At 43.6% G+C, this 27,819-nt stretch overlaps 1 protein-coding gene across 2 annotated transcripts in view; it reads right to left on the bottom strand.

Moving 5' to 3' along the window:
- Nucleotides 1-236: 236 nt before the first annotated feature.
- The window catches only part of rab3gap1 (RAB3 GTPase activating protein subunit 1), a 52,664-nt gene continuing 25,081 nt past the window's right edge, over nucleotides 237-27,819 (bottom strand). The window contains exons 17-24 of one of the 2 annotated variants that reach the window (XR_016494776.1): nucleotides 24,933-25,310; nucleotides 19,895-20,032; nucleotides 17,613-17,840; nucleotides 15,796-15,892; nucleotides 15,599-15,702; nucleotides 15,256-15,371; nucleotides 3,867-5,488; nucleotides 237-1,672 (exon numbers count right to left, since the gene is read on the bottom strand). Coding sequence is in view for 1 of the 2 variants with exons in the window: in XM_021597349.3 (XP_021453024.2) it covers nucleotides 1,427-1,672; nucleotides 5,386-5,488; nucleotides 15,256-15,371; nucleotides 15,599-15,702; nucleotides 15,796-15,892; nucleotides 17,613-17,840; nucleotides 19,895-20,032; nucleotides 24,933-25,310 (1,410 nt within the window). In the remaining variant the exon portion in view is untranslated. The remainder of the gene's footprint in view (nucleotides 1,673-3,866; nucleotides 5,489-15,255; nucleotides 15,372-15,598; nucleotides 15,703-15,795; nucleotides 15,893-17,612; nucleotides 17,841-19,894; nucleotides 20,033-24,932; nucleotides 25,311-27,819) is intronic. The other variant, XM_021597349.3, reaches the window with a different exon arrangement.

A 27,819-nucleotide genomic window follows, 5' to 3' on the forward strand; every position in this document is an offset into this window, starting at 1 on the left:
AAAAAGCATTACAAGAATATTGACGCCTTGATTTTGCCCAAAGTAACATTTCTTTTACCTCAATGTCAACCTGTTTTGACATCGCATTGTTGTTTTTAGCTGTATACAGTAGATTATGGATGAGATGTTTTCAGTGTATTTTGAACGCTTTCAGACAATATGATTAATCGCAATTAAGAAAATAAGTGCACAAAATGTTAAATAGTTATACCAACAACAAATACCAATATTATACATTTTAGTGTTGAATTAAAATGTTTATTTTTTTTTTTACCAATGTAACAGGACTAAACTAGGAGACATTTACAACCAAGACTCACTTGACATGTACAGACTTTGGCTAGCTCCACAGTTTGAATCCATCCCCTCAGTCAATTACTGACAAAGTAGAAAAGTTGTCTGCATTGACTTAAGTAAAATTACTCAGCAACTTAACAATTAACAGCACTTAACATCCTTCTTCATAGAAACAGCACTAACGACATTAACTAGGACACCTTTCTTTCCGCTGCTATATGTAAGGCTACGTCTTTACAATATAGAATATGTAATTGCACTTTCAACTAGGATTCAATACATTTAGGTGACTAGGGAAAACCTACGGTGATTGCATGTATATCAATAAGCATTATTATAGTGAGAAATGCTTTAAGTGGTAACTAATTACTGCATACAGTACGAGCGCGATGGGCAGCGTGAGAGTGTCTGGGGCTACAGAACAGATAGAGCATTGTGAGCGTCTAAGAGATGATGGTCTTCAACCAATGACTGATTGGGCAACTGGAGAGCCACAAACGATCACAATCAAGTGGCAGGGAAAAATACATGATATGGTATTTAGCGTCCTAATATATTACCACTCAGGGAGATAGGTCAAGGGGAATATTCTTATTTCCCCCCCCAAAAACAAATTATTTTCACACAAGGGTACTTTTATTTTTCCCTAGGTTATTTTTTGTCAGAGCTACGCAACAAAAAAAGCATGAGATTTATTTGACTAAAACAGTCATAGTAAGCTCAGTTCCCAATTGAATACAGTCTATTTTGCATTTAAACCCCAAATAACTGAATAGTCTAAATAGTAGCCCTCCGGGAACCAACGAACAGTCTGATATGAGTCGTTGCACAGTGCGATGATTTCATAAGAAAGCGCTGCCTGCCAGCCCACCGTTCTGTTTCTCCGATCCTCCCACGAGACACTTAAGATGATGCCAGCCCCGAGATGGGTGGAGCTTTCCGTCATGTGGCTTTGGAACAAACCATAGACTCGCCCATAACTCCACTCATGATGAGATGCATACAGCCTTGATTGAGTCACTGACCAGAGATCCCAAATGCCCTCCTACCAACACTCCCTGGTTCATCTTCCAGACTAGCCCCTCTCTTGCTCTCCATTTCCTTCTCTCTCGCTCTCACTCTCCCTCTCTCAGAAGAAGGAGGTGTCGGATGAGAAGGCCCCAGCCAGCCTGAAGTCTTCTCTCATCAGGACACAGAAGAGACGCTGGGGGAGAGCCTTGGAGTAGGGCGCGGGCCGCGGGACACACGTACGCAGCAGGATCTCACGCCCTGCAGGGGGAGGGAAGTCTGGCACACTGGCACCACCCATTGGCTTTTTGTCATCAGCTCCACCCCCACGTCCTGTGTCTTCATCCAATGGAGCCAAAAGGGCAGCCTGTGTGGGGAGAGGCAGACAGATGGGAGGAGTCAACAGCTGTGTTTAAACAGACAGCTCAATTCTAATAACACTAATTGGTATTTTGACCAATCCGATCAGCTTGGAAAATTATCTGATGGGATTGGTCAAAAGACCAATTAGTGGAAAAAAGACCAGAATTAGGCTGCCTGTCTAAACGCAACCAAAGTGGCTAAAATTTAGGTTGGCACAAAATGGAGAATGCAGGGCCCAACACACAGTAGACTTTCTATAAAAGACCAATAAAATGTGGAAACTAGAACACAATATATTTTTAGGCAGTCTAAGCAGAACCTTAACACATACTACACTTTTACAATGTGAGTATAACAGAGTGTGACACGCGAGACTGAGAAAAACATACATACAACTCATTCTAAGTTGTTGGGGGAATGAAACAACCTCGACAGTGATCAGACCTGGCGCAAGTGAAAGCGTCTGGACTGGGAAACGACAGCAGCATGTTAACACAATCTATTTTTACTGAGCAGGAACAAATTACATAAATTAGAAAGCTGATTACAAATTAACAAATGCCTTCCCACATCTCCCAAACTATTGTCTAAGGCGAGGAAAGGAGAACACATTTAATGGATTGGAGCGATTCGGTGTGTGCTTCCAGATCAATGTATGCATTTGTTTTCAGTGGGGCACAGCATAGCCCTAGAGGGATGGCAACACAAGAAAGCTACGTGACGCTAAGATCTAAAGCCAAAAGGGATCAAACACACCACAGCAACCTCCAATACTTACATAGTAAACTAGCAGGCTAAAACTAGTATATAACTAACCAGACAGAAAAGAGCAACCTACCACTCCTGAGTGTACATACTAAACAGCAGGATACCGCTAACCTACTGTAATGTATACACTGAGTGTACAAAACTTAAAAGGAACAAATTCCTAATATTGAGTTGCACCCCATTTTGCCCTCAGAACAGCGTGAATTCATCGGGGCATGGACTCTACAAGGTGGTGAAGGCATTCCAAAGGGATGCTGGCCCTTGTTGACGGCAACGCTTCCCCCAGTTGTGTCAAATTGGCTGGATGTCCTTTGGGTGGTGGACCATTCATAATCAAATCTTATTGGTCGCATCCACATATTTAGTAGATGTTTATTGTGGGTGTAGCGAAATGCTTGTGTTACTAGCTCCAACAGTGCACTAATATCTAACAACACACACAAATCTAAAAGTAAAAGAATGGAATTAAGAAATATAGAAATATTAGGACAAGCAATGTCAGAGTCCGGAGTATAATTATATATGTATGTGATGGCATGTTTAGACATTATGTGGATAGAATATGTAGTATATCTGAAGAATAGGTAGAATTCTTGATATACATGGGAAACTGTTGAGCATGAAAAACCTAGCAGCGTTGTAGTTCTTGACAAATCGGTGCGCTTGGCACCTACTATCAAAGCCCATTCAAAAGGCACTTCAATCTTTTTTTACAATCCATGTCTCAATTGTCTCAAGGCTTAAAAAGCCTTCTTTAACCTGTCTCCTCCCCTTCATCTACACTGATTGAAGTGGATTTAACAAGTGACATCAGTAAGGGATCATAGCTTTGAGCTGGATTCACTTGGTCAGTCTGTCATGGAAAGAGCAGGTGTTCCTAATGGTTTTATGCACTCAGTGTATGGCGACATACCACTCCTTAGTATACATACTAAACCAGCTAAAACTAGTCTACTATAAACCAACCTCCACATCCACCAGAAAACACTTGTTTATCAACGCAGACCCATCAACAGAGAATGAGAGCAAATGGACATACAACAAAAATAATTGATTAAAGCTACAGTAACAGATAGGTGGTTAGAAGAAAAGATGGAAGGGAGGAGGAGAAGAAGAGGGGCTAGGTGGTTAGGTAAAAAGGTCAGGGGGAGGTTAAAAACACGGCAAGTGGCATCGCTTTAGGAACCCTGTGCTTCTCCATTGTGTTATGGAGGTCTGGAAATTGCAGCGGTTCACTCTTCCAAACCATTACCAGAGAAATAACTGTAATCTTTGTCTGTATCCCTCCCTCAGCTAGCCTGAACCTCAGTTGCAGCACTAGAAAGAGGGAGAAGTCATTGTGGAGAGGGGCATGGGGGGGTGGATGGATGGACTGGGAGGGGGTGAACTAGGGGTGTAAAGGGGGGATAGGGAGGGTTGCTAGTGGTTACCTCATCACTGCTGTAGTCAGCGAGCTTGACATGGGTGAGAGGCAAGCAGCGTTAGGAGACAAAAAAAACACATAATACGATGGAGAGAACGAAAAAACATAAAATAACAAACAGAAGAACAAACAACAAACCGACACAAAGTCAGGTGATTAAGAAGATTAGGTTCTGGTTGAGAAGACATGACATTCATCCCACCGAATGCATCACATGCATAGCACTCAAGCCAGAGCAGGCGGCATTGCAATCAGACAACAATCAAACTAGTACTGTAGTCTTGTACTGGTAACATGGGTAAGATGAGGGGCAGGACATCTCTCCTCTCTTCTATTCTTCTCTGTCTCTCTTTCCCTTGTTCCCAAGAAACTCACCTCATTTGATTGGCTGATGGTTTCATCTGATTTACATGTGCTTGGGATAATTACAAGCTTTCTTTTGAGAGCTTGGCAAAACACAGGCTGTAATTTAACACTCCGACATCTTGCTGGGTAAAAAAAAAAAAAAAGTGATTGAGGGAGTGAGAGTTTGCTGAAATCTAACTATTTTTTCGCACCGTTTCATCCTCCAACACAAGGCACAGGGGAGAGAGCCAAGACAAGCATTCATTCCCTGTTTGCATTTTACTAGCAATTATTCTAAGGAACAGATCTGGGACCAGGGACTGCATCTGTTGATGAACTCCGGAAGAAGACACATTTATTGGCTTGAACTAACTTTCACGTTGAACAAACAAATGTATGCGTCATTGGATGTGCCAAGACCAAACCAGGCATTGTATTTATATTATTGTGTATGTATATTGTGTTACAGCCAAGCATACACTTACTTTCATAACCAATACAGGTGCAACTGTACAGTTCAATTCGAGAGGTAATCTATCATTGCAAGTGCCTTTTAACTGATCATCTCAGACTATTCCGTCGGAGTATACTCAAAGACATGCAGCACAGAATAGAGTCATTTGGTCCAGGTGTCTCTCTCCTTGCTTGTCAAATCATATCAAACTGAATAAAACAAGACATGTGTTTAATTGTCCTTCTGCTAATCATAACAGAGGGAACTACAGAGCCTAGATGTTTGTCTGTCAGATTGCACAAAGACATTTTTTGACAGACGTTTTCATCATACTTGGTATGAGTTGCATTATGTGATATGCAAGAAGAGTGACTTAACTTAAGCAAGTAAAACGGTTTAATAAAGCGGCAAGAAGAAAGTAGTGATAAGTGAACACATTAGAACACAGTCCAGCAGCAGCATGCTTTTTGTTACTCAGGCAGCATGCCCAGGAGCCCCTCAGGGCCTGGAAAAAGGGTGGGGTTGTAGGAGGGGAATCAGTCAGGGGGAACATAACATCTCCTGCCTGGGCCGTTGGACAAACAGCACGTGAGCCGATAGTGGTGGCGGGATATCCTGTGACGCCAGGAGTTAGGAAAGGCCCCAGTGGGAGACGGTGTGTATGTTTGTACAAGTGTGTGCGTGTGTGTTCTGGATGGTGGTGACAGTGTGAGACGGTGTGCTTTACCCTCTGAGCGCTGACAAACAGCTTATGGATGATGCTGCCGGCTGGGCCGCGCCCTGCTCCGATCACAGACACCTCAGGCTCCTCCAGCAGAGAGCTCACGAACCTGAGAGTGAGAAGAAGAGGAGATGGGGGAAGAGGTTCATTCCATGTGAGCATAGTCAGAAAACACATGCAGGTATATTATATTTAAAAGACATGCAATTATACTTTTACCAACAGAATAACGAGAAGGGGTTGTAAAAACTAGCTACAGTACAGTACACAGTTTCTCTCTCTCAATGTACCTGAACCTCTGACACTGTAAGTGAATACCTAGACAGACAGACACACACACAAACAGAGACACACACAGATTGATCTACACACTCCAGACACACACTCACTTATTCACTCCCAAGATAGGCACACGCACACAAACACACCCACTATACTATGCTCCCTTATTACAATCTGAGCAGTGTGTGTGCCTGGGGAGAGGGTGGTGGAGTTTTAATATAGCACACAACACAGTACGTGTGTTTGCCCAACATTTATTAGCATTCCTACTCCTACCCCCCCCCGCCCCCCCCCCCCCCCGAGCAGGGTGTATGATAAAATAAGAGCCGGCTTGTGATATTAATAAAGCGAGAAGGATGGGATGGAAGGCACACAAGTGGTACCCACTACAATTCACATCCCGCCTCAACAGAGCCACAGATGACACAATCTGCACTCCACACCGCCCTCTCCCATCTGGACAAGAGGAACACCTATGTGAGAACGCTGTTCATCGACTACAGCTACTACAACGACTACTACAACACCATAGCGCCATCCAAGCTCATCACTACGCTAAGGACTCTGGGACTGAACACATCCCTCTGCAACTGGATCCTGGACATCCTGACGGTCCGCCACCCAGTTGGTGAGAGTAGGCAATGGGGATTTTCTCTAAAATGGACAGTTTCAATACCCGGGAACAATTCATCTAACCAGAGAGTCCGGGGAAATACAGCAAAAAATGTGCCCATTTAAAGTGTTCAAAACCAAGTTATAGTGACTATGTAAAGATTCGCCGCAAATAAGAGAGGTGCTGCGCCACCTTGTCAGCGCCACTATGTAAAGATTTCACAGAAAGTGAAACTGATATTTAGTAATGATAGAGTTCATTTGATTGGCAATTAAATTGTTGTGAATTGAGAAACAGGCCGTTCATAAATTCAGAGTGTTATCATGTTCCTCAATTAATTCAGCGCATTTCAGCAGTTGGTCCAGGCTACAGTATCTTGACACACAGCGGACCCCGAGTAGGCTATAGCGTTGTCGGATCATACAAACTTTGTAACGGCAGTCAAACAAAAGTAAAATGACCAAAGTTGAAAGCTTGCTAGATAACCTCCAACAAATGACAGAATCTCTCCTATTTGGCAAAGTCAAGTTGATGATTATACAGACAGCAGATCAGCTCATGAATAACGGGGAGATGATGAGAGGGAACTGTTTAAATATCAAGGCATCTTAACGGGGTCCAACTCTATTTATAAAAAACAAAATCCATATCTACTCTCATACCATTTGATGGTCACATTCTCTACCGAAGCTCTCATATGGGCAGCAATACAAGACAGAGCAGACATATTATAGCGGTATTTTGACATGCATAGGCGAGACATGGTTTGATAATGCAACCTATAGAATACAGAATAAGGTTAGGAATTTTCAAGCGAGACAGGAGTCAGGATTTTGGGTTTCAGTGGGATTGGGACAATAGAAAAATAACCTGGGCTCTATATAAGGCTACGACGCGAGTCAAAAGATAAATAATAGGCCACAGTTGATTTAGGCTACATGTTTCTGATCAGTGATAGATGAGCAAATTAATAAATAAGCTACCACGTCCACTTGTCCAGCCAGAGATCAATTAACCAAATATATACACAGAGATTCAGTGAAACAAAATCACATTGATTGATTATCAGACAAGTCAGAGGTTTTTGGTCAAGAGTAGGCCAGGTTACTACACGAGTGAAGGTCAAGGAGACTAGCATGTATAACATGCTAGCAAAATGTTCTGATCAGATAATATACAGTGCATTCGGGAAGTATTCATAACCCTTGACTTACCACTTTGTTAACTTTCAGCCTTACTCTAAAATTCATTAAATGTTTTTGCCCCGTCAATCTACACACAATAATCCATAACAACAAAGCAAAAACAGGTTTTTAGACATTTTTGCAAAAAACTGAAATAATCACTTTTACATAATTATTCAGACCCTTTACTCAGTACGTTGTTGAAGCCCCTTCGGCAGTGATTACAGCCTCGAGTCTTATTGGGTATGACCCTACAAGCTTGGCACACCTGTATTTGGGGAGTTTCTCCCAAACTTCTTTGCAGATCCTCTCAAGCTCTGTCAGGTTGGATGGGGAGCGTTGCTGCGCAGCTATTTTAAAAAGTCTCTCTCTTAAAACGTTTGATCGTGTTCAAGTCAGCGCTCTGGTTGGGCCACTCAAGGACATTCCGAGACGTGTTCCTAAGTCACTCCTGTTTTTTTTGGTTGTGTGCTTAGGATCATTGTCCTGTTGGAAGGTGAAGCATCGCCCCAGTCTGAGGTCATGAGCGCTCTCCATTCATCTTTCCCTCGATCCTGACTAGTCTCCCAGTCCTTGCCGCTGAACCTTCCTTCTGGAAGGTTCCCTCATCACCACAGAGGATCTCTGGAGCTCTGTCAGAGTGACCATCAGGATCTTGGTCACCTCCCTAACCAAGGCCCTTCTCCTCCGATTACTCAGTTTGGCTGGGCAGCCAGCTCTAGGAAGAGTCTTGGTGTTTCCAAACTTCTTCAATTTAAGAATGATGGAGGCCACTGGGTTCTTGGGGACCTTCAATGTTGCAGACATTTTTTGGTACCATTCCCCAGATATGTGCCTCAACACAATTCTGTTTTTTCCTTTGACATCATGGCTTGGTTTTTGCTCTGACATGCACTGTCAACTGTGGGACCTTACAGTGGGGCAAAAAAGTATTTAGTCAGCCACCAATTGTGCAAGTTCTCCCACTTAAAAAGATGAGAGAGGCCTGTAAACACTTCAACTATGACAGACAAAATGAGAGAAAAAAAAAAAATCCAGAAAATCACATTGTAGGATTTTTAATGAATTTATTTGCAAATGATGGTGGAAAATAAGTATTTGGTCACCTGCAAACAAGCAAGATTTCTGGCTCTCACAGACCTGTAACTTCTTCTTTAAGAGGCTCCTCTGTCCTCCACTCGTTACTTGTATTAATGGCACCTGTTTGAACTTGTTATCGGTATAAAAGACACCTGTCCACAACCTCAAACAGTCACACTCCAAACTCCACTATGGCCAAGACCAAAGAGCTGTCAAAGGACACCAGAAACAAAATTGTAGACCTACACCAGGCTGGGAAGACTGAATCTGCAATAGGTAAGCAGCTTGGTTTGAAGAAATCAACTGTGGAAGCAATTATTAGGAAATGGAAGACATACAAGACCACTGATGATCTCCCTCGATCTGGGGCTCCACGCAAGATCTCACCCCGTGGGGTCAAAATAATCACAAGAACGGTGAGCAAAAATCCCAGAACCACACGGGGGGACCTAGTGAATGACCTGCAGAGAGCTGGGACCAAAGTAACAAAGCCTACCATCAGTAACACACTACGCCGCCAGGGACTCAAATCCTGCAGTGCTAGACGTGTCCCCCTGCTTAAGCCAGTACATGTCCAGGCCCATCTGAAGTTTGCTAGAGAGCATTTGGATGATCCAGAAGAAGATTGGGAGAATGTCATATGGTCAGATGAAACCAAAATATAACTTTTTGGTAAAAACTCAACTCGTCGTGTTTGGAGGACAAAGAATGCTGAGTTGCATCCAAAGAACACCATACCTACTGTGCAGCATGGGGTGGAAACATCATGCTTTGGGGCTGTTTTTCTGCAAAGGGACCAGGACGACTGATCCGTGTAGGGGCCATGTATCGTGAGAATTTGAGTGAAAACCTCCTTCCATCAGCAAGGGCATTGAAGATGAAACGTGGCTGGGTCTTTCAGCATGACAATGATCCCAAACACACCGCCCGGGCAACGAAGGAGTAGCTTCGTAAGCATTTCAAGGTCCTGGAGTGGTCTAGCCAGTCTCCAGATCTCAACCCCATAGAAAATCTTTGGAGGGAGTTGAAAGTCTGTGTTGCCCAGCAACAGCCCCAAAACGTCACTGCTCTAGAGGAGATCTGCATGGAGGAATGGGCCAAAATACCAGCAACAGTGTGTGAAAACCTTGTGAAGACTTACAGAAAACGTTTGACCTCTGTCATTGCCAACAAAGGGTATATAACAAATTATTGAGATAAACTTGTTATTGACCAAATACTTATTTTCCACCATAATTTGAAAATAAATTCATTAAAAATCCTACAATGTGATTTTCTGGATTTTTTTTCTAATTTTGTCTGTCATAGTTGAAGTGTACCAATAATGAAAATTACAGGCCTCTCATCTTTTTAAGTGGGAGAACTTGCACAATTGGTGGCTGACTAAATACTTTTTTGCCCTACTGTATATAGACAGGTGTGTGCCTTTCCAAATCATGTCCAATCAATTCAATTTACCACAGGTGAACTCCAATCAAGTTGTAGAAACATCAAAGATGATAATTGGAGCCTGAATACTTATGTAAATAAGGTATTTCTGTTTTTCTTTATTATTATTCTGCAAAAATGTTCCCAGAATTGTTTTCGCATTGTCATTGTGGGGTATTGTGGGTAGATTTATAAGGAAACAAATGAATTTAATCCATTTTAGAATAAGGCTGTAACGTAAGAAAATGTGGAAAAAGTCAAGAGGGCTGAATACTTTCCGAATGTACTGTATGCTACCAGCTCTCATAGGTCTCATGTCAGAATTAGACCTTCATCCATGTTTGTCAAACATCAAATTTGGAAATTATTCCAAATGTCGGGATTGGCATTTGGGATTGGCCCCCCCAAAATGGGATTGGCCCCCCAAAAATTACACGCAACCTTTGGAATCAGAGGCAGATGCTTAAACTCATCCACCGTCCCTAACGCACTTGAAGAATCGAAACCAAACAAACTTGAAAAAGGTAACAGCGCTCACTGTTTATCCTAGTGGCAGGTTTCCACTTCATCTCCAGACATGGATGGATGCTGAATACTGACTTATATCACGAGTGAATATATGAGCAAACGTAAAAATAAATATGATCATTAGCACTCACCTCAACAGCTAACATTTTCCCCAGACTAATTGTTACCAAATATCCAAACTCAACACAGGGTCCCCATCAGGGGTGCATGCTCAGTCCCCTCCTATACTCCCTGTTCACACACAACTGCGTGGACTCAAACAAGTTTGCTGACAACACGACGGTGGGAGGCCTGATCACCGACCACAATGAAGCAGCCTATAGCAGCGGTTCCCAAACTAGGGGTCGTGACCCCATGTGGGTATCACCTGATATGAAAACGGGTTGTGGATCATTTCAAAAATCCTGAGAAAAATATATACAGTTGAAGTCGGAAGTTTACATACACCTTAGCCAAATACATTTAAACTCAGTTTTTCACAATTCCTGACATTTAATCAAAGTAAAAATTCCCTGTTTTAGGTCAGTTAGGATCACCACATTATTTTAAGAATGTGAAATGTCAGAATAATAGTAGAGAGAATTATTTATTTCAGCTTTTATTTCTTTCAGCACATTTCCAGTGGGTCAGAAGTTTACATACACTCAATTAGTATTTGGTAGAATTGCCTTTAAATTTTTAACTTGGGTCAAATGTTTTGGGTAGCCTTCCACAAGCTTGGGTGCATTTTGGCCCATTCCTCCTGACAGAGATGGTATAACTGAGTCAGGTTTGTAGGCCTCCTTGCTCGCACATGCTTTTCAGTTCTGCCCACAAATGTTCTACAGGATTGAAGTCAGGGCTTTGTGATGGCCACTCCAATACCTTGACTTTGTTGTCCTTAAGCCATAACGTTGGAAGTATGCTTGGGGTCATTGTCCATTTGGAAGACCCATTTGCGACCAAGCTTTAACTTCCGGACTGATGTCTCGAGATGTTGCTTCAATATATCCACATAATTTTCCTCCCTCACGAAGCCATCTATTTTGTGAGGTGCACCAGTCCCTCCTACAGCAAAGCACCCCCACAACAGGATGCTGCCACCCCCGTGCTACACAGTTGGGATATTGTTCTTCTGCTTGTAAGCCTCCCCATTTTTCCTCCAAACATAATGATGGCATTATGACCAAACAGTTCTATTTTTGTTTGATCAGACCGGAGGACATTTCTCCAAAAAGTACGATCTTTGTCCCCATGTGCAGTTGCAAACCGTAGTCTGGCCTTTTTATGGCGGTTTTGGGGCAGTGGCTTCTTCCTTGCTGAGTGGCCTTTCAGGTTATGTCGATATAGGACTCGTTTTACTGTGGATATAGATACTTTTGTGCCTGTTTCCTCCAGCATCTTCACAGGGTCCTTTGCTGTTGTTCTGGGATTGATTTGCACTTTTCGCACCAAAGTACGTTCATCTCTAGGAGACAGAACGTGTCTCCTTCCTGAGCGGTATGACCGCTGCGTGGTCCCATGGTGTTTATACTTGCGTACTACTGGTTGTACAGATGAACGTGATACCTTCAAAGAGGCGCGGAGTTTGAAGGTAGGCCTTGATATACAACCACAGGTACACCTCCAATTGACTCAAATGATGTCAATTAGCCTATCAGAAGCTTCTAAAGCAATGACAATTTTCTGGAATTTTCCAAGCTGTTTAAAGGCACAATCAACTTAGTGTATGTAAACTTCTGACCACTGGAATTGTGATAGAGTGAATTATAAGTGAAATAATGTCTGTAAACAATTGTTGGAAAAATTACTTGTGTCATGACTTGTCAAAACTATAGTTTAACAAGAAATTTGTGGAGTGGTTGAAAAACAAGTTAATGACTCCAACCTAAGTGTATGTAAACTTCAGACTTAAACTGCATATACCCTCCCAAAATGATCATAATATCGTCTTTGCATCTCAAAATCATTGCAATGTGGTTAACCTTCGTCTAAATTTTTCAAATCTAAAAAGATACAACTCTACCAGAGTGCCCTTAGATCATTTGAAAAGGCTGCATTTGACTGTTGCACTTGAATCATTCCCACGGTGAATGACTAGGCCCGCTATGCTATGAGACCACACACTATTACAGAGACTCTGATATTACTGGCCGCAATTGATATGGTGAAAACAACGTGTGGGGTGGGAGATGTACAGACACTCGCATCAATATCTTTGTCAGATAACACTGCTAAATGAAGAAATGATCCTATTGCTAGTAATCAAAAGAAAACTCTGACTGAATGACTCAAACTCCAAATGTACATTAGCCGTGAGGGCCGAGATGCCCACGAGTTGACGTTTGTACGTCAGGGGATGCTATTCACGAGGACATATTGTTCCGTCTCACGATTCCCGAGCATGAAACGGCACAGAGGATGTTCAGAATGCTGCGTGGCTATATTAACGAAAAACAGATTCCATGGGATCGAATGGTGGGATCTTGCACAGATGGGGCTCCATCTATGGTGGGACGGCAGGCAGGCCTCTGCACTCTAGTTATGATTGCGTCTCCCTCTGCCATACGGAAGCATTGTATGATACACCGAGAGGCACTGGCAGCAAAAGAGCTGAGCACAGAACTGAAATATACTGCAGCAGGTAACTTCAATGGTAAACTACATCAAACCATATCCACTGCACGCAGGCCTGTTCACAAAACTATGTGATATGTGATCAGAGCATGACAATGTTCTATTTCACACTGAGGATTGGTGGTTAGCAAGGGGGAGGGTTGAAAAGATGTTCACATTGACAGAGGAACTTCTGTCATTCACAAAGGATGTAAAAAAAAAACATTTTTTTTAAAGAACTTTCTGTGTAAAGTAAAAGAAAATGTCTCCTTGCCTATGCAATAGACATCTTTGGGAATCTGAACTCAAGCATGCTGGGGAAATAAAAAAAACATTCTACAGATGCGTAACCGCATCAGTGGATTCAGAGGAAATAATTCTTATTGGAGAGTCTAACAAAAGTCTTACTTATTGGAGAGTCTAACAAAAGTCTTACTTATTGGAGAGTCTTACAAAAGCGAACCATGCCCCCTTCCCAACGCTGAGCATGTTTCCAACAGAAAACAGCATCAGTAAGTGAACTGGGAACTAAGCAATCTCAGACTTCTGACTTCAGTGCATTAAGGATAACTGGGAACTAGGGAAAAAAACGAGCTCTGACTGGGAAAAATCCTTTTGAACGGTCATCCAACTCGGGCCTCTTTCTAGAGCTCCGACATTCCGACCTGAAGATCACTGACGTCATGATTTGACCTCTAATTTTTCAGAGTTCCCAGTTATCTTGAAAGCACCATAAAACTCCTAGTACCCTTTGCCAGCTCAAATCTGTGTGAAGCTGGATTGAGTGCTCTCGTTTGCATTAAAACCAAAAATGTTCCTGACTTTGAGAAGCTCCGACGCGACATGCATCAAGCATACCCTTCTCATTAGTGGTGGTGAGATAAGACATTATGTCAGTCTAATTTGCAATTGACTGTCATAGCCCCACATTAAAAGTATGTGATGGTGAGTTAAGACAATCAGAATGTTAGAAATGTTTTTCAATTGACTGCAATAGCCCAAAATAAAAATAAAAAGTTAACATAGGCTGTTAATGACAATTTTTTAGGGACTCCCTCGGACACCGCCAGGTATAGAGGTCCTGGATGGCAGGGAAACCTCTAACCTCTGTAGCGTACCAAGCGGTGATGTAGCCAGTCAAGATGCTGTCAATAGCGCAGCTGTAAGAACGTTGAGGATCTAAGGGGCCATGCCCAAACTTTTCAGCCTCTTGAGGGGGAAGAGGGGTTATCGTGCCCTCTTCACGACTGTGTTGATGTGTGCCCTGTCGATGTGAATGGGGGTGTGCTCGGCCCTCCATTTCCTATAGTTTTCCATTTCCTTTGTCTAGCTGACGGTGAGGGAGAGGTTGTTGTCCTCGCACTACCCTGCCAGGTCTCTGACGACCTCCTTATAGGCCTGGGGTTCTCAAACTTGTTTAGCCCATGACCCCATTTTGATATCTGAAAATTCTCACGACCCCAACCATGTGAAAAAAAAATGTCATTAATAGCCTATGGTTGGGGTCGTGAGAGTTTGGGAACCCCTGCCCTATAAGGAGGTCGTCAGAGACCTGGCAGGGTGGTGCGAGGACAACAACCTCTCCCTCAAACGTGTTATTACTTTTCTATTCTTTTCTTTCTCTCAGCAGTTGGGAAGGGCCCATAAGGAAGCATTTCACTGTTGGCCTACGTCTGTTGTTTACGAAGCAGGTGATGAATAAAATGTTATTTGATTTGAGAGGACAAAAGAACAACAGTGGGGAAGGAGGAGTAGTGGCATGGAGGGTTGGTTAAAATGTGCCTGCTGGTTTCATCAGGAGTAGGGCTGGAGAGAATCTACAGGGAAGTTAAGAGCACTGTCTGAAAACCGAATCGAATAACACTTAAGCTATTCATGGTTTCGATTGGTCTCACTTGCAAAAGAGATTTTATCTCAATAGAAATAGACCTGTATAGAAATAGATAGGTTTGAAGCAGTTGGATTGATTTCATTTAACTCCATAGGTATTTTTGTATCTCCGCAGATCTATCTGGCCCTACTGGTTAAAATTAAATTACTTTGTTTAGCGCACAGTGCTTGCAATGCCAGGAATGTATGCATGCCTAATACACTTTGGATAAAAGTGTCTGCTGAATGGAATATATTCTTATTATTTCAGGGCGTGCTGCTTTTGTCCTACTGTACCTCTCCAGATCCTCTGCGTTGTCGCCCTGCTCTGCCTTCCCGATGCCAAACTTGGCCTTCAGAGAGCGTGAGCGGGCAATGACCGTCTCCACCGCTATCAGCTGGGTAATCACGTCCTGTTGGAGGAGACAGACACATAGACACAGTACTAGGGTGGATGAATTGGGGGTAGAAAAAAGTATACTGTGGCTACCTTGCAGTCCAACCAATGGGTTAGAGGTAGAGGTTAGGGATTAGAGACTGTTGAGTAGAGATCGTCAAATCTTGCCAGGTCTCCCTTGAAAAACAGGATTTATCCTGGTAAGATAAAGGCTAGATGAAAAAAAAAGTTGTTTCCAGTCACCTCTAGTTTCTTGTAGTCTGGGCTGGGGTGGCGCAGCAGCTTGCTGGCATGAGAGGTGGCCTGCTGGATGGCCTTTCTAACAGATAGGATGTCCTCTACTGACTCTGTATGGGAGAGAAGAGAGGAAGTTGGTGAGATATGAGAGCGGGATAGATAAAGAGACAGAGACCGAGCAACAGGACCCTGCGGTCACTAACCCTCCTCCTTCTCCTTGAGGATGGCAGCATGGAGGATGCAGGGCAGGAGATGGCGGGTCAGGTCTGCTGGCTTCTGTACCGCCAAGTAGTGCAGCACCTGGGGGAGGGGAAGAATATCATAAGCAAATTCTCTCTCTCCATCTCTCTCTCTCTTACAGCAATTATGATTCCAGAGGTTGTCAGGGACCCGGCAAGGTACTTGACATTTCCAAAGGCATTGTTCTTTTACAAAACTGGTTCATCGGCTTCTTTTGACTTATGGAGGCTGTCTGCCGCATAAACGCAATTGTGTTGGCGAGAGGCAGCGCTGCATTTTAATGACCCTCCTCTTTATACAACACAGGGTCATTCGTTATGTTGAGTGAGTCAGTGATGAGATTCCAGAAGCTCAATCTGATTTGGTATCCCTTAATAACACACAACCCTTCAGGCTCTCGTGCACAGGGAGAGCACAGGGATAGAAGGAAAGGCACAGTACAGTGCTCTTAAGTTGTCGCAGAGTGACCTTGTGGCGATGGTCTCGACTGCAAACAGAGGACTGTGGATTATAGAAGCACACCTGTCATCTACCTACTTAAGAGGACAACTTACTGGAGCAGGAAGAAAAAAAAAAGAAAAATATATAAATATATATATTAAAATCAGCAGTAAATTAATTCCAAACTAAAAATTGTGCACCTGGAATCTCCCCAAAAGAGCCGGCTGGCGGCAGCCATACGGATGAAGGACGCAGTGCTATAGGCTAGATGACCGACCTTCAAGGCCCGGCAAGGTTCCCCTGAACTCAGTTTAAACTCTCAGGGAGGGGACCCATGGCAGGGAGGGGATGGACACCTTGTGTGTGTGTGAGTGTGTGTGTGTGTGTGTGTCATAGCAGGGTGTTCTTGTGTTCTGACCTACTTCCTATTTCCAGCAGCGCTGCATGGTGATTGGCTGAAACAGGGACAAACAGAGAGAGGGAGAGTGTGTAGTGAACCTGGCAGTGTTTCGTTCTCTGGGCTGGCAGCAATGAGCTGCAGAACAGGTAGAGGTGTCATTCACTGAGTCTCAGTCTAGCAGTTCATCACAATGCAAAATGGCTCTGGGTAAAAGTTGTTCTTAGGCACAACCTATCCTCCCCAAATCCTAACTTGAGGGGAAAACCCCAAACTGAGCTTCTCCTCCCTTTTAGTAATTCCTGGTCTGGTAACCAAAGACTCTGGAACTAACACGGTATGATGTGATTTATCAGTTGTAAAAAGGTTTAATAAGGGCTCTGATAGGACCAGAGTTTTTCTAAAAATCAGGTCACATGGTTTTAAAAACTCCTGGCCTTTGGGAGGATGAAAACCATGTCAAACTGCAGCAACCTTTATATTTTGAAGCTAGACTAAAAGGGGGGTTTTCATCAACAGATACACAGAGACACCAACATTATTGGACGATAGAACTCACGGGGCTGAGGTCTGCATCGTGTAGGCCTGCACTACGCAACTATAGGCTTAATACAAAAAAAAGACCTCACAGTCTATGTCAGATATTGAGTTCATTGATTCATTCCAGTTAATAAAGTTGGATTGAAAAAGTCTAGGTTGCCTAGTCACCCAAAGTTTGAATATAAACTAAATTGGATCCCATTCACATATTTTCAAAACCCAAAAAATGAGCTAGCTATAAAAACACAATGTTACCTCTTCGTTTACCCTGGCCAGAGGGATAGGGTGAAGTAGATTGTATGCAGCTGTTGTTAGGATTCTACAGTTGACCAGACAACAAAAAAAAATGTAAAAAATGATGGCGGCCCTGCAATGCACAATACAATTCTTAAAGCTCAGTACCTTCTCAGCCTCCTTGGTGTCGTCAAACAGGCGTCTCTGTCTGCGAGCGGGGGTAGTCTTGGCTGTGGCCCACGCCTCCATCCACATGTTTCCCGGGATCTTCATCCTGGCACTCAAGTCACCCCTGACCACTGTGTCTCCGTTCTCGTCCACCACCTCCTCCTCAACGTAGTCCCTGGGTGAGTACCACCTCACAAAGTCCTCCAGGGTACAGCCAGGGTTCGCTGCCTAATATGGACACGGACAGACACAGGTTTGTCACGGTCACAGCAAAGTCATGTTCTCAAACCCCACAAATGTTCAAGGTTTTCCACTATATTCTAATCTTCCAAAGCATATATACACAGTCAAGAGAAGTCAAAAGTCTTCTAAAAAAAAACTGGCGATAGTAGCAGAAAACACACATACATCTGGCTGATGTCATCACCACCTCTAGTGCTTCAGCTCCCCTCCAGAGCAGTGCTCGCTGTCTGTGAGCTCATGACTCAAAGACAGGTGATGATTCAGGTGTAGCAGACAGCATCAGTCTGTTAATGGCCCTCAGAGGGACTGAGTCTGAATCAGAGTACCTGCTGCTGTGAAATAAATCAATGTCTCACTGTTTCCCTGCTTCCTCTGGAAACCAACCGACTGACCAATTGAACAAGAAGAACTTTTGTGTGACCTTTCGCTGATGTGCGTTAGTGAGATTCAACACAGTAATTTCTCTCCTTCATTCACACTCCATAATTAATTAGAAGCCTGCCTTACTTCATTTCCTTTATTTTTTTTCCGTGGTAAGTTTCGTAGCGAGGAGACAGCTCCATTTCAGTGCAGCAGCAGTAGATGGATTGATGAGAAAGAGGATAAAGCGTGAATAACTGAGACAGGAGCTCCTCCAGTAGCCTGGGGGTCCAGGCCAGGACAGGAGGCTTCTCTACTGCAGTCCCCCTAAAGAAGGTGTGTGTGTGTGTGTGAAATGTGTATTTGCGCGTGTGTGAAATTTGTGTGTGCGCGCATACTGGAATTTGTGCGTGTGACATATTCAGTTGAGGCGGGGGCTGGTTACGTAGTGCTTGGCTGTCATATTCCTAAGTCCCCACCATTCATCAGTGGTCCATCCTTGGCATTGCGCCCGCAAGGACCGGGATAATTAAAGCTAAAATGCCAGATTATGCTTGGCTAAGCACAATTACATACAGAGCAGGTCGGCCCTGGCCATGAAACATTTTGAGGCCATTCTAACGCAACTAAGGGCCCCATTTCCCGCTCTGGTTGAATACACAACATTCTTCTTCCCCTAGTTTATAACCCATCTCCCTCCTCCTCACGTCAGCTGTTGTCGGAGCTCAGAAAGAACAGAAGAAGAAAAGGTCGAGAACATACAACTAACTCCAAAGTAGAGCATTTAGTGGGCCAGCTAAAAACAGACCGGGGTAATGCAACAGAAAGTTGCAACTGTGCCCCCTGAAAGAACACTATTTGTCAACGTTTGTTACTGTTGGCAACAAAGGGGTTGAGCCTGAAGTCCCATCAGAGAAGTTTAAAGATAATGACCTGAAGTTCTGAACCTCTTGAATCCAACAGCTTGGAGTTGGCAGGTGTGGCTTCATTCTACTCAGCAGAAAAATGGGGTACGTTTCACTGTATTCATTGCACAATAAGGTGACCATAGAGATTAATGAAGCTTTCTTTAGCCTGAGTCCATTCTTTTTTTAAAGAGACAACTATTAAAAAAAGAGAGGCTTTGTAGATTTGTCTGCATGACGAAGGAAATCTACATGAATCATTAAAAGCATGTGTGTTCAACCTTCTATCAACTATAACTTTTACAGGCTTAACATCAACGACCTAGTATTCAATAATTCAACACGACGGAGGCTTATTTTCTAAATGGAAATTATTTGAAGCACTAAAACATAAATCTATACAGAAAATCAGCTCTCAAAGACCTCTTCACATGTCCAAATCCACACCCCTCACGCTTTCTAATAAGAAAGAAGCCTTTCATTGATATTAATAACACAATTAGCATGCCCTCCACTATGCCACCGTGTGAGACGAGGGAGGCAGAGAGACTGTGAGAATCAAATCAAACGCCCCCCAATCTGACACATTGACTGACTGAGAGGACGGAGAACACTAATAGGCTCCTGTGCCACTCACCCAGTCTGGGTGGCAGTGAGAGTGAGTGTGCCTCTCTCTGTGTGTGTTTCTCTGTGTTTGTGTGTGTGCCAGCATTCATTTCAGGGTGTGTGTGTGTGTGTAAAATATATATGTCAGGGTGGGGTGTGTGTCCTCACCTTAAAAGACTCCATGTCTGAGAGCAGACAGGCACTCTGCATACGGGCGCGGAGGTGGGCACCCTCGGCTGACGTGCCCAGTTTGGCCAATACCTCCGACTGCTCCTCTAGAAGGTCTTCTGTCATGGGCGCTGGCTCCTGGGGAGTGAGGAGGAGGACACTCAGGGTTTCTGTGTTTTAGGGGTTTTGGTGTGTGCATGAAGAAGTGCGTGTGTGAGGGTTGGTTTCCGACACACAAGGAAGCCAGAAACTGACCCCTAAAGCTGATCCATAAGGTCTGTATGTTACAGTACTTATTAGTGTGTGAGAGACATGCTGCAGTGACAAGGATTGGCCCGGTCATTCACTCTGAGCACTACAGAGGAGACAGCTCGTCATGTTCATTAGCAACCTGTGGAACAATGGAACACTTGGGGCACCTACAACCCCATGCCAAAACACCCACAACGCCCTGCCAATCTCCCATCAGCTCCAGCTAATGAACACTGGTTCTGTCTTGTAGAGCAATGTCCACAGTCCACAGTCCTGTCTAGTGTCCAAGTTGCTGAAGGGCAACTGAACACTGCATAATGTTCGCTAAGGTCAGACTCGGTTCCACCACTGGCAAAGTCAGTTATGATCACCGGCCAATCAGGTGCATAACGAAAATGGTTATGCACCTATTTTAATGAACAAGAAAGACTGATGACATGTAGAGGTAGGTGGTGGCTGGCCAAACTCCGCTTGCTTGATCAATAACCTTGCTTGAGACACTGGAACTTGAGTTAGCCAGGGCTTTAGCTCAGAGGACTAACATTGTCTTGAGTCACATAGATTACCCAGTAGGTTTGTTATGTACATAATAATCACTATTGTTCAGATAAAGCTGCTAAAGAAAAGTCCCTAATTTCATAGAATCCTGATTCTACTCCCTGGCTTGTAATAACTCCCTAATAGCCATTACTTACACATTCTATAACCTGCTTTAATTGGCCATTCCTGCCTTTTTCATTGCTGCCATTATGCAACTGTTTTCCAGCACAAAGCAGGCTTATATAACAATGGGCTCCATACAACACCCAAAGGATTTCTGAGCGGAAGTAGCCCAATGTAAGGCTGCTGTACCTACCTTTTTAAACAACGACCGCATACCTCTAAATGCAAAAGGCCACACCATGCAATCATGAATGGAAAACGGGGGGGGCAGAATCCAACTGTGCCTTTCTTTCTTTACCATCACAGCCTCTAATGCATTCTACCCAGTGGGCTCAGACTGACTAATGCACAGTCGGGTCTGGGAGAAAGAAAAGACTAAAAGCCTGTCCCCTCCTGAGCAAGTTTCTAATGAAATAAAGAAAGACCTGAGTCAGAGGGGACCATTAGCTGCTGCTCGAGAGAACCGCATCCTAAATTGCACCCCATTCCCATATATAGTGCACTACTTTTGAGCAGAGCCCTACGGGCCTTGCCCCTTGTCAAAAGTAGTGCACCATATACAGTATAGTATGCTATTTAGGACGCAACCAGAGTGTGGAGAATACAAACAGGGCAGACAGGAGCGGCGATCAAAAAACACTTTACCCAGACTAATTAAAACTAGGGAAGGAAGGTGAGAATGCCGAGCAGAGCATGAGTAGTAGTGGAGCAGAGGCATCCACCTCATTACAAATAGTGGCAATGCCATGAATCTAAAACACCCATCTCTGCCTACCCCCCCCCCCCCCCCACCCCCCTACCCTGCCCCTGCTGTTTAAAGGTTCGACAGAGAGGGAGAAAGAGAAAAAAAGAGGGAGTGCGGGAGAGAAAGAGAGAGAAAGAGAGCATGAGATAGCGAGAGAGAGATTGACAGGGGTGTCAGAGAGGAAATGGTTGAAAGGTAATAGAAAGAAGAAAAAAAAAACAGACAGGCGAGTAGAGATGGAGACAACAGATCCAGACAGAGACAGAGCAGCACAGAAGAGCAAACAGACGTACAGATAATCGATGGATGTAGGAAGAGAAAGAGAAAGAGAGAACATGTCATTGAGAGGACAGACAGCGAGAGAAAGAGAAAAGAGAGAGGAAATGGAAAAGGACCGAGGGGTAGTGGGAGTGATATATGAGAGACAGAGACACAAAAGTTTGGAGAATGGTGTGTGGATAAAGAGGGAGAGAGATGGAAAAAGGCAGACAGAGAAAAGACAAGTGCAAAAATCCCCGCATGATACACCGAGACAGCCGGAGACTGAGGCCGTGTCTAAGACTTGACAGTTAATGAATGCAGTTTTTGTATTCTTTAAGGACACATCATGCGTCTACAGCTACATTTAAATGTATCCACCATGTCCACAGTCAGTGTTGCCAATTTAGCGACTTTGTCGATATATTTAGCAAGTTTTCAGGCTCCCTCCGTTGACTTTATTGGTAAAAGTGGATAGTGTCAAATTCAGCTACTTTTCAGGCTTCTTTCGGGGAGTTTCGACAGCGAGGATTTCTCTGATTTTAATAGCATTTTGCGACTTCCCCCAATCAATTCTTCCGCAAACAAGAGTGGAAGAAGCTGTCTGTGCAACAGAAGTCACTGCAACAGTTCAGAGACAGGCAGAGAAGCAATTAGTAATTAGTCCACATTTTGTCAGGATTTTCCTCACTATATTCAAATGCCAGTATGTAGTCTGCAAACAGTGGAATAGGCTAAATATTATAACACAACAACTTCATGGTAGTAGCTAACTACTGTAGCTAACAAGCCAGGTAACCTCTGTGGCTAGCCAGCAAGCAAAGCTAAAGGGATTGCAAACGGGTTAGAATAACTCTAGAAATAGTTGTTAGCTGGCTAGAATTCATGAGGCCAGCAAACATGTTCCTCACACGCTAGGAATGTATTTCCGCAAATGTTATAATGAAAAAGGTGCCGCTCTTTCCCAAAACCCAAGTGTTCTGGACTCTGTATACACCAGGGATCATCATTGAGATTCAGCTGGGGGACAATTCTTTCTTGAGCGGATGGTCGGGGGGCCAGAACATGAATACAAATAATTGCAAATTGACCGCAAGCAGCCCAAACAGATATGTTTAACTAAAACATAATCATTTCAAACCTTGCTTACATTTGTATACGATCACGTCTTGTCTCGATTATGCGTGGGAATACTTGGGAACAGATTTCATCAATTAAAATCCCTTGGAGCTGATTTCCTGGGGACTTTTACACACACAATTATTATTACAAACCTACTGAAGGAAAATGTCTCGATAAGGTGGTCAGCCAGATCTGAACACAATCAGACCACAATGACACTTCAGCGCGTCTAGACCTGATCTTCGTATTCTGATAGCAAAGTCAAATGTAAGTGTCAATTGTAGACACGGCCTGAGACTGTGTGTGTGTGTGTGTTAGCAGACACAAGCTGTGTGAAAACATTGGGCCCATCTAGAAGTGCTGACACTAGTTTATTTTACACTCACACACTCCATCCATCTCTCCTCCACGCAGCACACAGTCAAATCCGCTCTCTTAACACGGAAAGGCGTCCGTCCTAGCCCACCAGCTGCCGCATGTGCTGTGTGTGTGTGTGTGTCCGTGTACTGGGTCTGTGTGTCTTCTTTGTGTGCGTGTACCGTGTATATGTCCGTGTACTGTGTGTGTTATACATTTGTGGATAGATAGCAGCTTCAGACAGCCCGGGCCACCATCTCCCTTCCTGCGTCTAACCTCCTAGTGTTAATCATTGAACAGTGTCAGCCTCAGCCCTGTGCATTAATTAACTCTACTATTCATCCCAGTCTATAATTGATGAGGGGTAAAGGAGCTACACATCTCTCCAGGCTAGCTCTGGGCTCACACACATAGCAGGGAATGTAGAGGGAGGGAGGTAGCACTATCAGAGAGACTCATAGCATAGAGCACATGTGCCAAACTCGTTCCACGGAGGGCCAACGGTCTGCGGGTCTTCGCTCGTCCCTTGTACTTTATTGATGAATTAAGGTCACTAATTAATAAGGAGTGTCTCTTACCTGGTTGACTAGAGCTTAATTGAAAGGAAAAAACCTAAACCAGCAGACACTAGGCCCCCCATGGAATGAGTTTCATACGCCTGGCATAGAGGCCGATTACCAAATGGAAGAGGATATAGCCAATTATAACAAGATGTTTTGTACCTGCCCCCAAATACATTCTACAATAAGAGGCTGAGCACAACCTTTGCTGAGTTGAGTCTGTCAGGCTAAGTTCCACATCATGCTGCTCTTGGCTTTTACCATACTTATTAAGATGAACCCACAGACATTTAAAGCTAATTATTGGATTTATGTTACAACAATTTCTTAAAAATCTGTGATAATGAATTAGGCACTGTGTGCAGTGTCTATTGGTCAGGGCAACTGTGTTATAGTGATTTATGGTATCATAGTAACAATGAGTCACAGTATCACTACAATGTAGTAATGAATAGTTCAATGAGTCATAGTATCACTACAACGTAGTAATGAATAGTTCAATGAGTCATAGTATCACTACAACGTAGTAATGAATAGTTCAATGAGTTACAGTATCACTACAACGTAGTAATGAATAGTTCAATGAGTCACAGTATCACTACAACGTAGTAATGAATAGTTCAATGAGTCATAGTATCACTACAACGTAGTAATGAATAGTTCAATGAGTCATAGTATCACTACAACGTAGTAATGAATAGTTCAATGAGTTACAGTATCACTACAATGTAGTAATGAATAGTTCAATGAGTCATAGTATCACTACAACGTAGTAATGAATAGTTCAATGAGTCATAGTATCACTACAATGTAGTAATGAATAGTTAAATGAGTTACAGTATCACTACAATGTAGTAATGAATAGTTCAATGAGTTAGTGGTGCATATTGTACAGTACATCTGCCATGGCTGTCTATCTGTCTGACCTGTGGCATTGTTAATGACATGGTCAGTATGTGGACATATTGGTCCTAGGAATCATTTTACAATGATATGCACTGTATACCAAACATTAAACAATTAAAGGGTGCTTGAAGCCACCATGAAGATTGAGATAGCTGTGTGTGCTTGTATGTCTGACCTGAGTAACAGGGATGTACAGGGGTTCCTGGGAGTTGAGCAGGGTCAACTTCCCGTGGGGGTGGAGCCGACCGTCTGGCTTGGCCACTTTGGCCCCGCCCTTCTCTCCGTCTGTGGACCCAGCCTCCTTCATCTCCTCCGTGTCGCTCAGGCACTCAAAGAACTCGTCCTCGCTGTCACTCCACGAGTCCCACGACTTCCCAGGAGACACCTCTCTGCCCATCTCTGCACTCTCCGGCCCCAGGCGCCCATTCTCAGTCCCGGTCGTCCCTGAAACCTTCCTCTCCCTCCCTCTCTCCCTATCCTTCTCCTTCCCTCCCTCAGCCGTCTTCCTTCCATCATCCCTCGCCCTCTTCCTCTCAATGCAGCAGTTGAGCATCTGGGGGGCAGATACGGACAAAGAGTGATGAGTACAGGGAGTCAGGGAAACAGCAGCAGATGGCAAGCTTTTGGGTGGTGTGTGTGTGTGTAATTCTATCCGGTATAACCCCATCCCTTTGCCCCTTATCGAGCCATTTCTCATCATCATGTCCCTGTGTGCCCACACTAAAGTCTTCTCTTCCTCCTACACTGAGCTCCAAACGTCTACCTAGTGCAGGCTGCAGCACTTTATTACTATGAATAGAGTCACTTCCAGCTCTAATTCTGATGCATGCCCAGCCTAGGTGTGTGTGTGTGTGTGTGTGTGTGTGAGAAATAGAGAACAGAGAGAGAGAAAGGGGAAAGAGAGAAGAGAGGTAGGTAGGTAGGTAGAGAGCGATACAGAGACAGACTCAGCTTATGAGTCAGGAGCTCTCTGCCCAGTGCAGCCTGGGCACCTCTTCCTCTTATTAAAGTGATTGCAGATAAAGTGGCTCACTCCGCCTTTCCAGAAAGATATTACCTCTCCTTCCTTCCCTCTCATCCTCGCTCACACTCTCTCCAGACATCTTTATTACCACCTCTCCCTACTTCCTTTTATCTCTTCCTCTCACTCTCCTCAATCCCTCCCTCCCCCAGGTGAGGCGTGGGCAGCTGAATAACAACACTGTTTATGGGTCTGGTTCTGTCTGGGGCCTCTGCAGACATCTGGCTGGGCCGTGGGGAGTAGGGCTGGCACAAAAGTTGACTAGATGACCACAATGCAGCAGCAGGACACATAGAAAACAATTAATAGAACAGGCCTGGAACCACTGCCTGGTATTGAAACAATTTCCAAAGTAATTTGGAATGTTCATTCAAATGATGTTAACTGATTTTTTCTTTTTTGGGGGAGGTGGGGGGGGGGGGGGGGGGGCTGTTCTATTCATTCTATTTCAATGGCAGCACATGCAGTCAGGAGCAGAGGAGAGGAGAAAATGTGTCAAGAACAACCTCAACAATTATAATATACAATACCAGTCAAAAGTTTGGACACACCTACTCAATTCCAGGGTTTTTCTTTATTTTTACTATTTTCTATATTGTAAAACAATAGCAAAGACATCACAACTATGAAATAACAAATATGGAATAATGTAGCAACCAAAAAATGTAGCTATCCTTTGCCTTGATGACAACTTTGTACACTCTTGGCATTCTCTCAACCAGCTTCATGAGGTAGGTCACCTGGAATGCATTTCAATGAACAGGTGTGCCTTGTTAAAAGTTCAGTTTGTGGAATTTCTTTCCTAATTAATACGTTTGAGCCAATCAATCCATCATTCCTTTAAGACATTAAGAACATTTCGAGAACTTTGCCATTTTCTTCAAGAGCAGTTGCAAAAACCATCAAGGGCTATGATGAAACTGGCTCTCACGAGGACCACTACAGGAAAGGAAGACCCAGAGTTACCTCTGCTGCAGAGGATAAGAGAGAGTTAAAGTTAACTGCACCTCAGATTGCAGCCCAAATAAATGCTTCACAGAGTTCAAGTAACAGATACAGCTCAACGTCAACTGTTCAGAGGAGACTGTGTGAGTCAGGCCTTCATGGTCGAATTGCTGCAAAGAAACCACTACTAAATGACACCAATAAGAAGAAGAGACTTGCGTGGGCCAAGAAACACGAGCAATGGACATTAGACCAGTGGAAATCTGTCTTTTGGTCTGATGAGTCCAAATTGGAGATTTTTGGTTCCAACCGCCATGTCTTTGTGAGATGCAGAGTAGGTGAACAGATGATTTCTGCATGTGTGGTTCCCACCGTGAAGCATGGAGGAGGAGGTGTGATGGTTCTTTGCTGGTGACACTGTCAGTGATTTAATTATAATTCAAGGCACACTTAACTTCTTGAGTGTAGGGGGCAGGATTTAAATTTTTTGGCAAAAAAAAAACGTACCCATTTGAAACGGCCTATTTCTCAGGTCCAGAAACTAGAACTAGTATAACAGAACTGATATTGCATGCGATGCCTTGCCTCCATTTAAAGGGATATCAACCAGATTCCTTTTCCTATGGCTTCCTCAAGGTGTCAACAGGCTTTAGACATAGTTTCAGGCTTTTATTTTGAAAATGAGTGAGAAAGATCACATTGCGTCAGTGGATAGCTGGGTGTTCGCAGAGTTTTGCTTGAGCAACAGATTGGGGTAGCCATTGTCTCTCCCTCTCATATTGAAAAAGCGACAGTCCCGGTTGATATATTATCGATTATATATTTTAAAAACAACCTGAGGATTGATTATAAAAAACGTTTGACATGTTTCTGTAGACATTACGGATACTATTTGGAATTTGTCTGCGATGTCGTGACCGCTCGAGACTGTGGATTTCTGAACATAACGCGCCAAACAAAATGGAGGTATTTTGGATATAAAAATAATCTTTATGGAATGAAAGGAACATTTATTGTGTAACTGGGAGTCTCGTGAGTGCAAACATCCAAAGATCAAAGGTAAGCGATTTAATCTATTGCTTTTCTGACTTTCGTG

Source organism: Oncorhynchus mykiss, chromosome 3 (assembly GCF_057628025.1).
Source record: "Oncorhynchus mykiss isolate SJ-2025 chromosome 3, ASM5762802v1, whole genome shotgun sequence".
Classification (NCBI taxonomy): domain Eukaryota; kingdom Metazoa; phylum Chordata; class Actinopteri; order Salmoniformes; family Salmonidae; genus Oncorhynchus; species Oncorhynchus mykiss.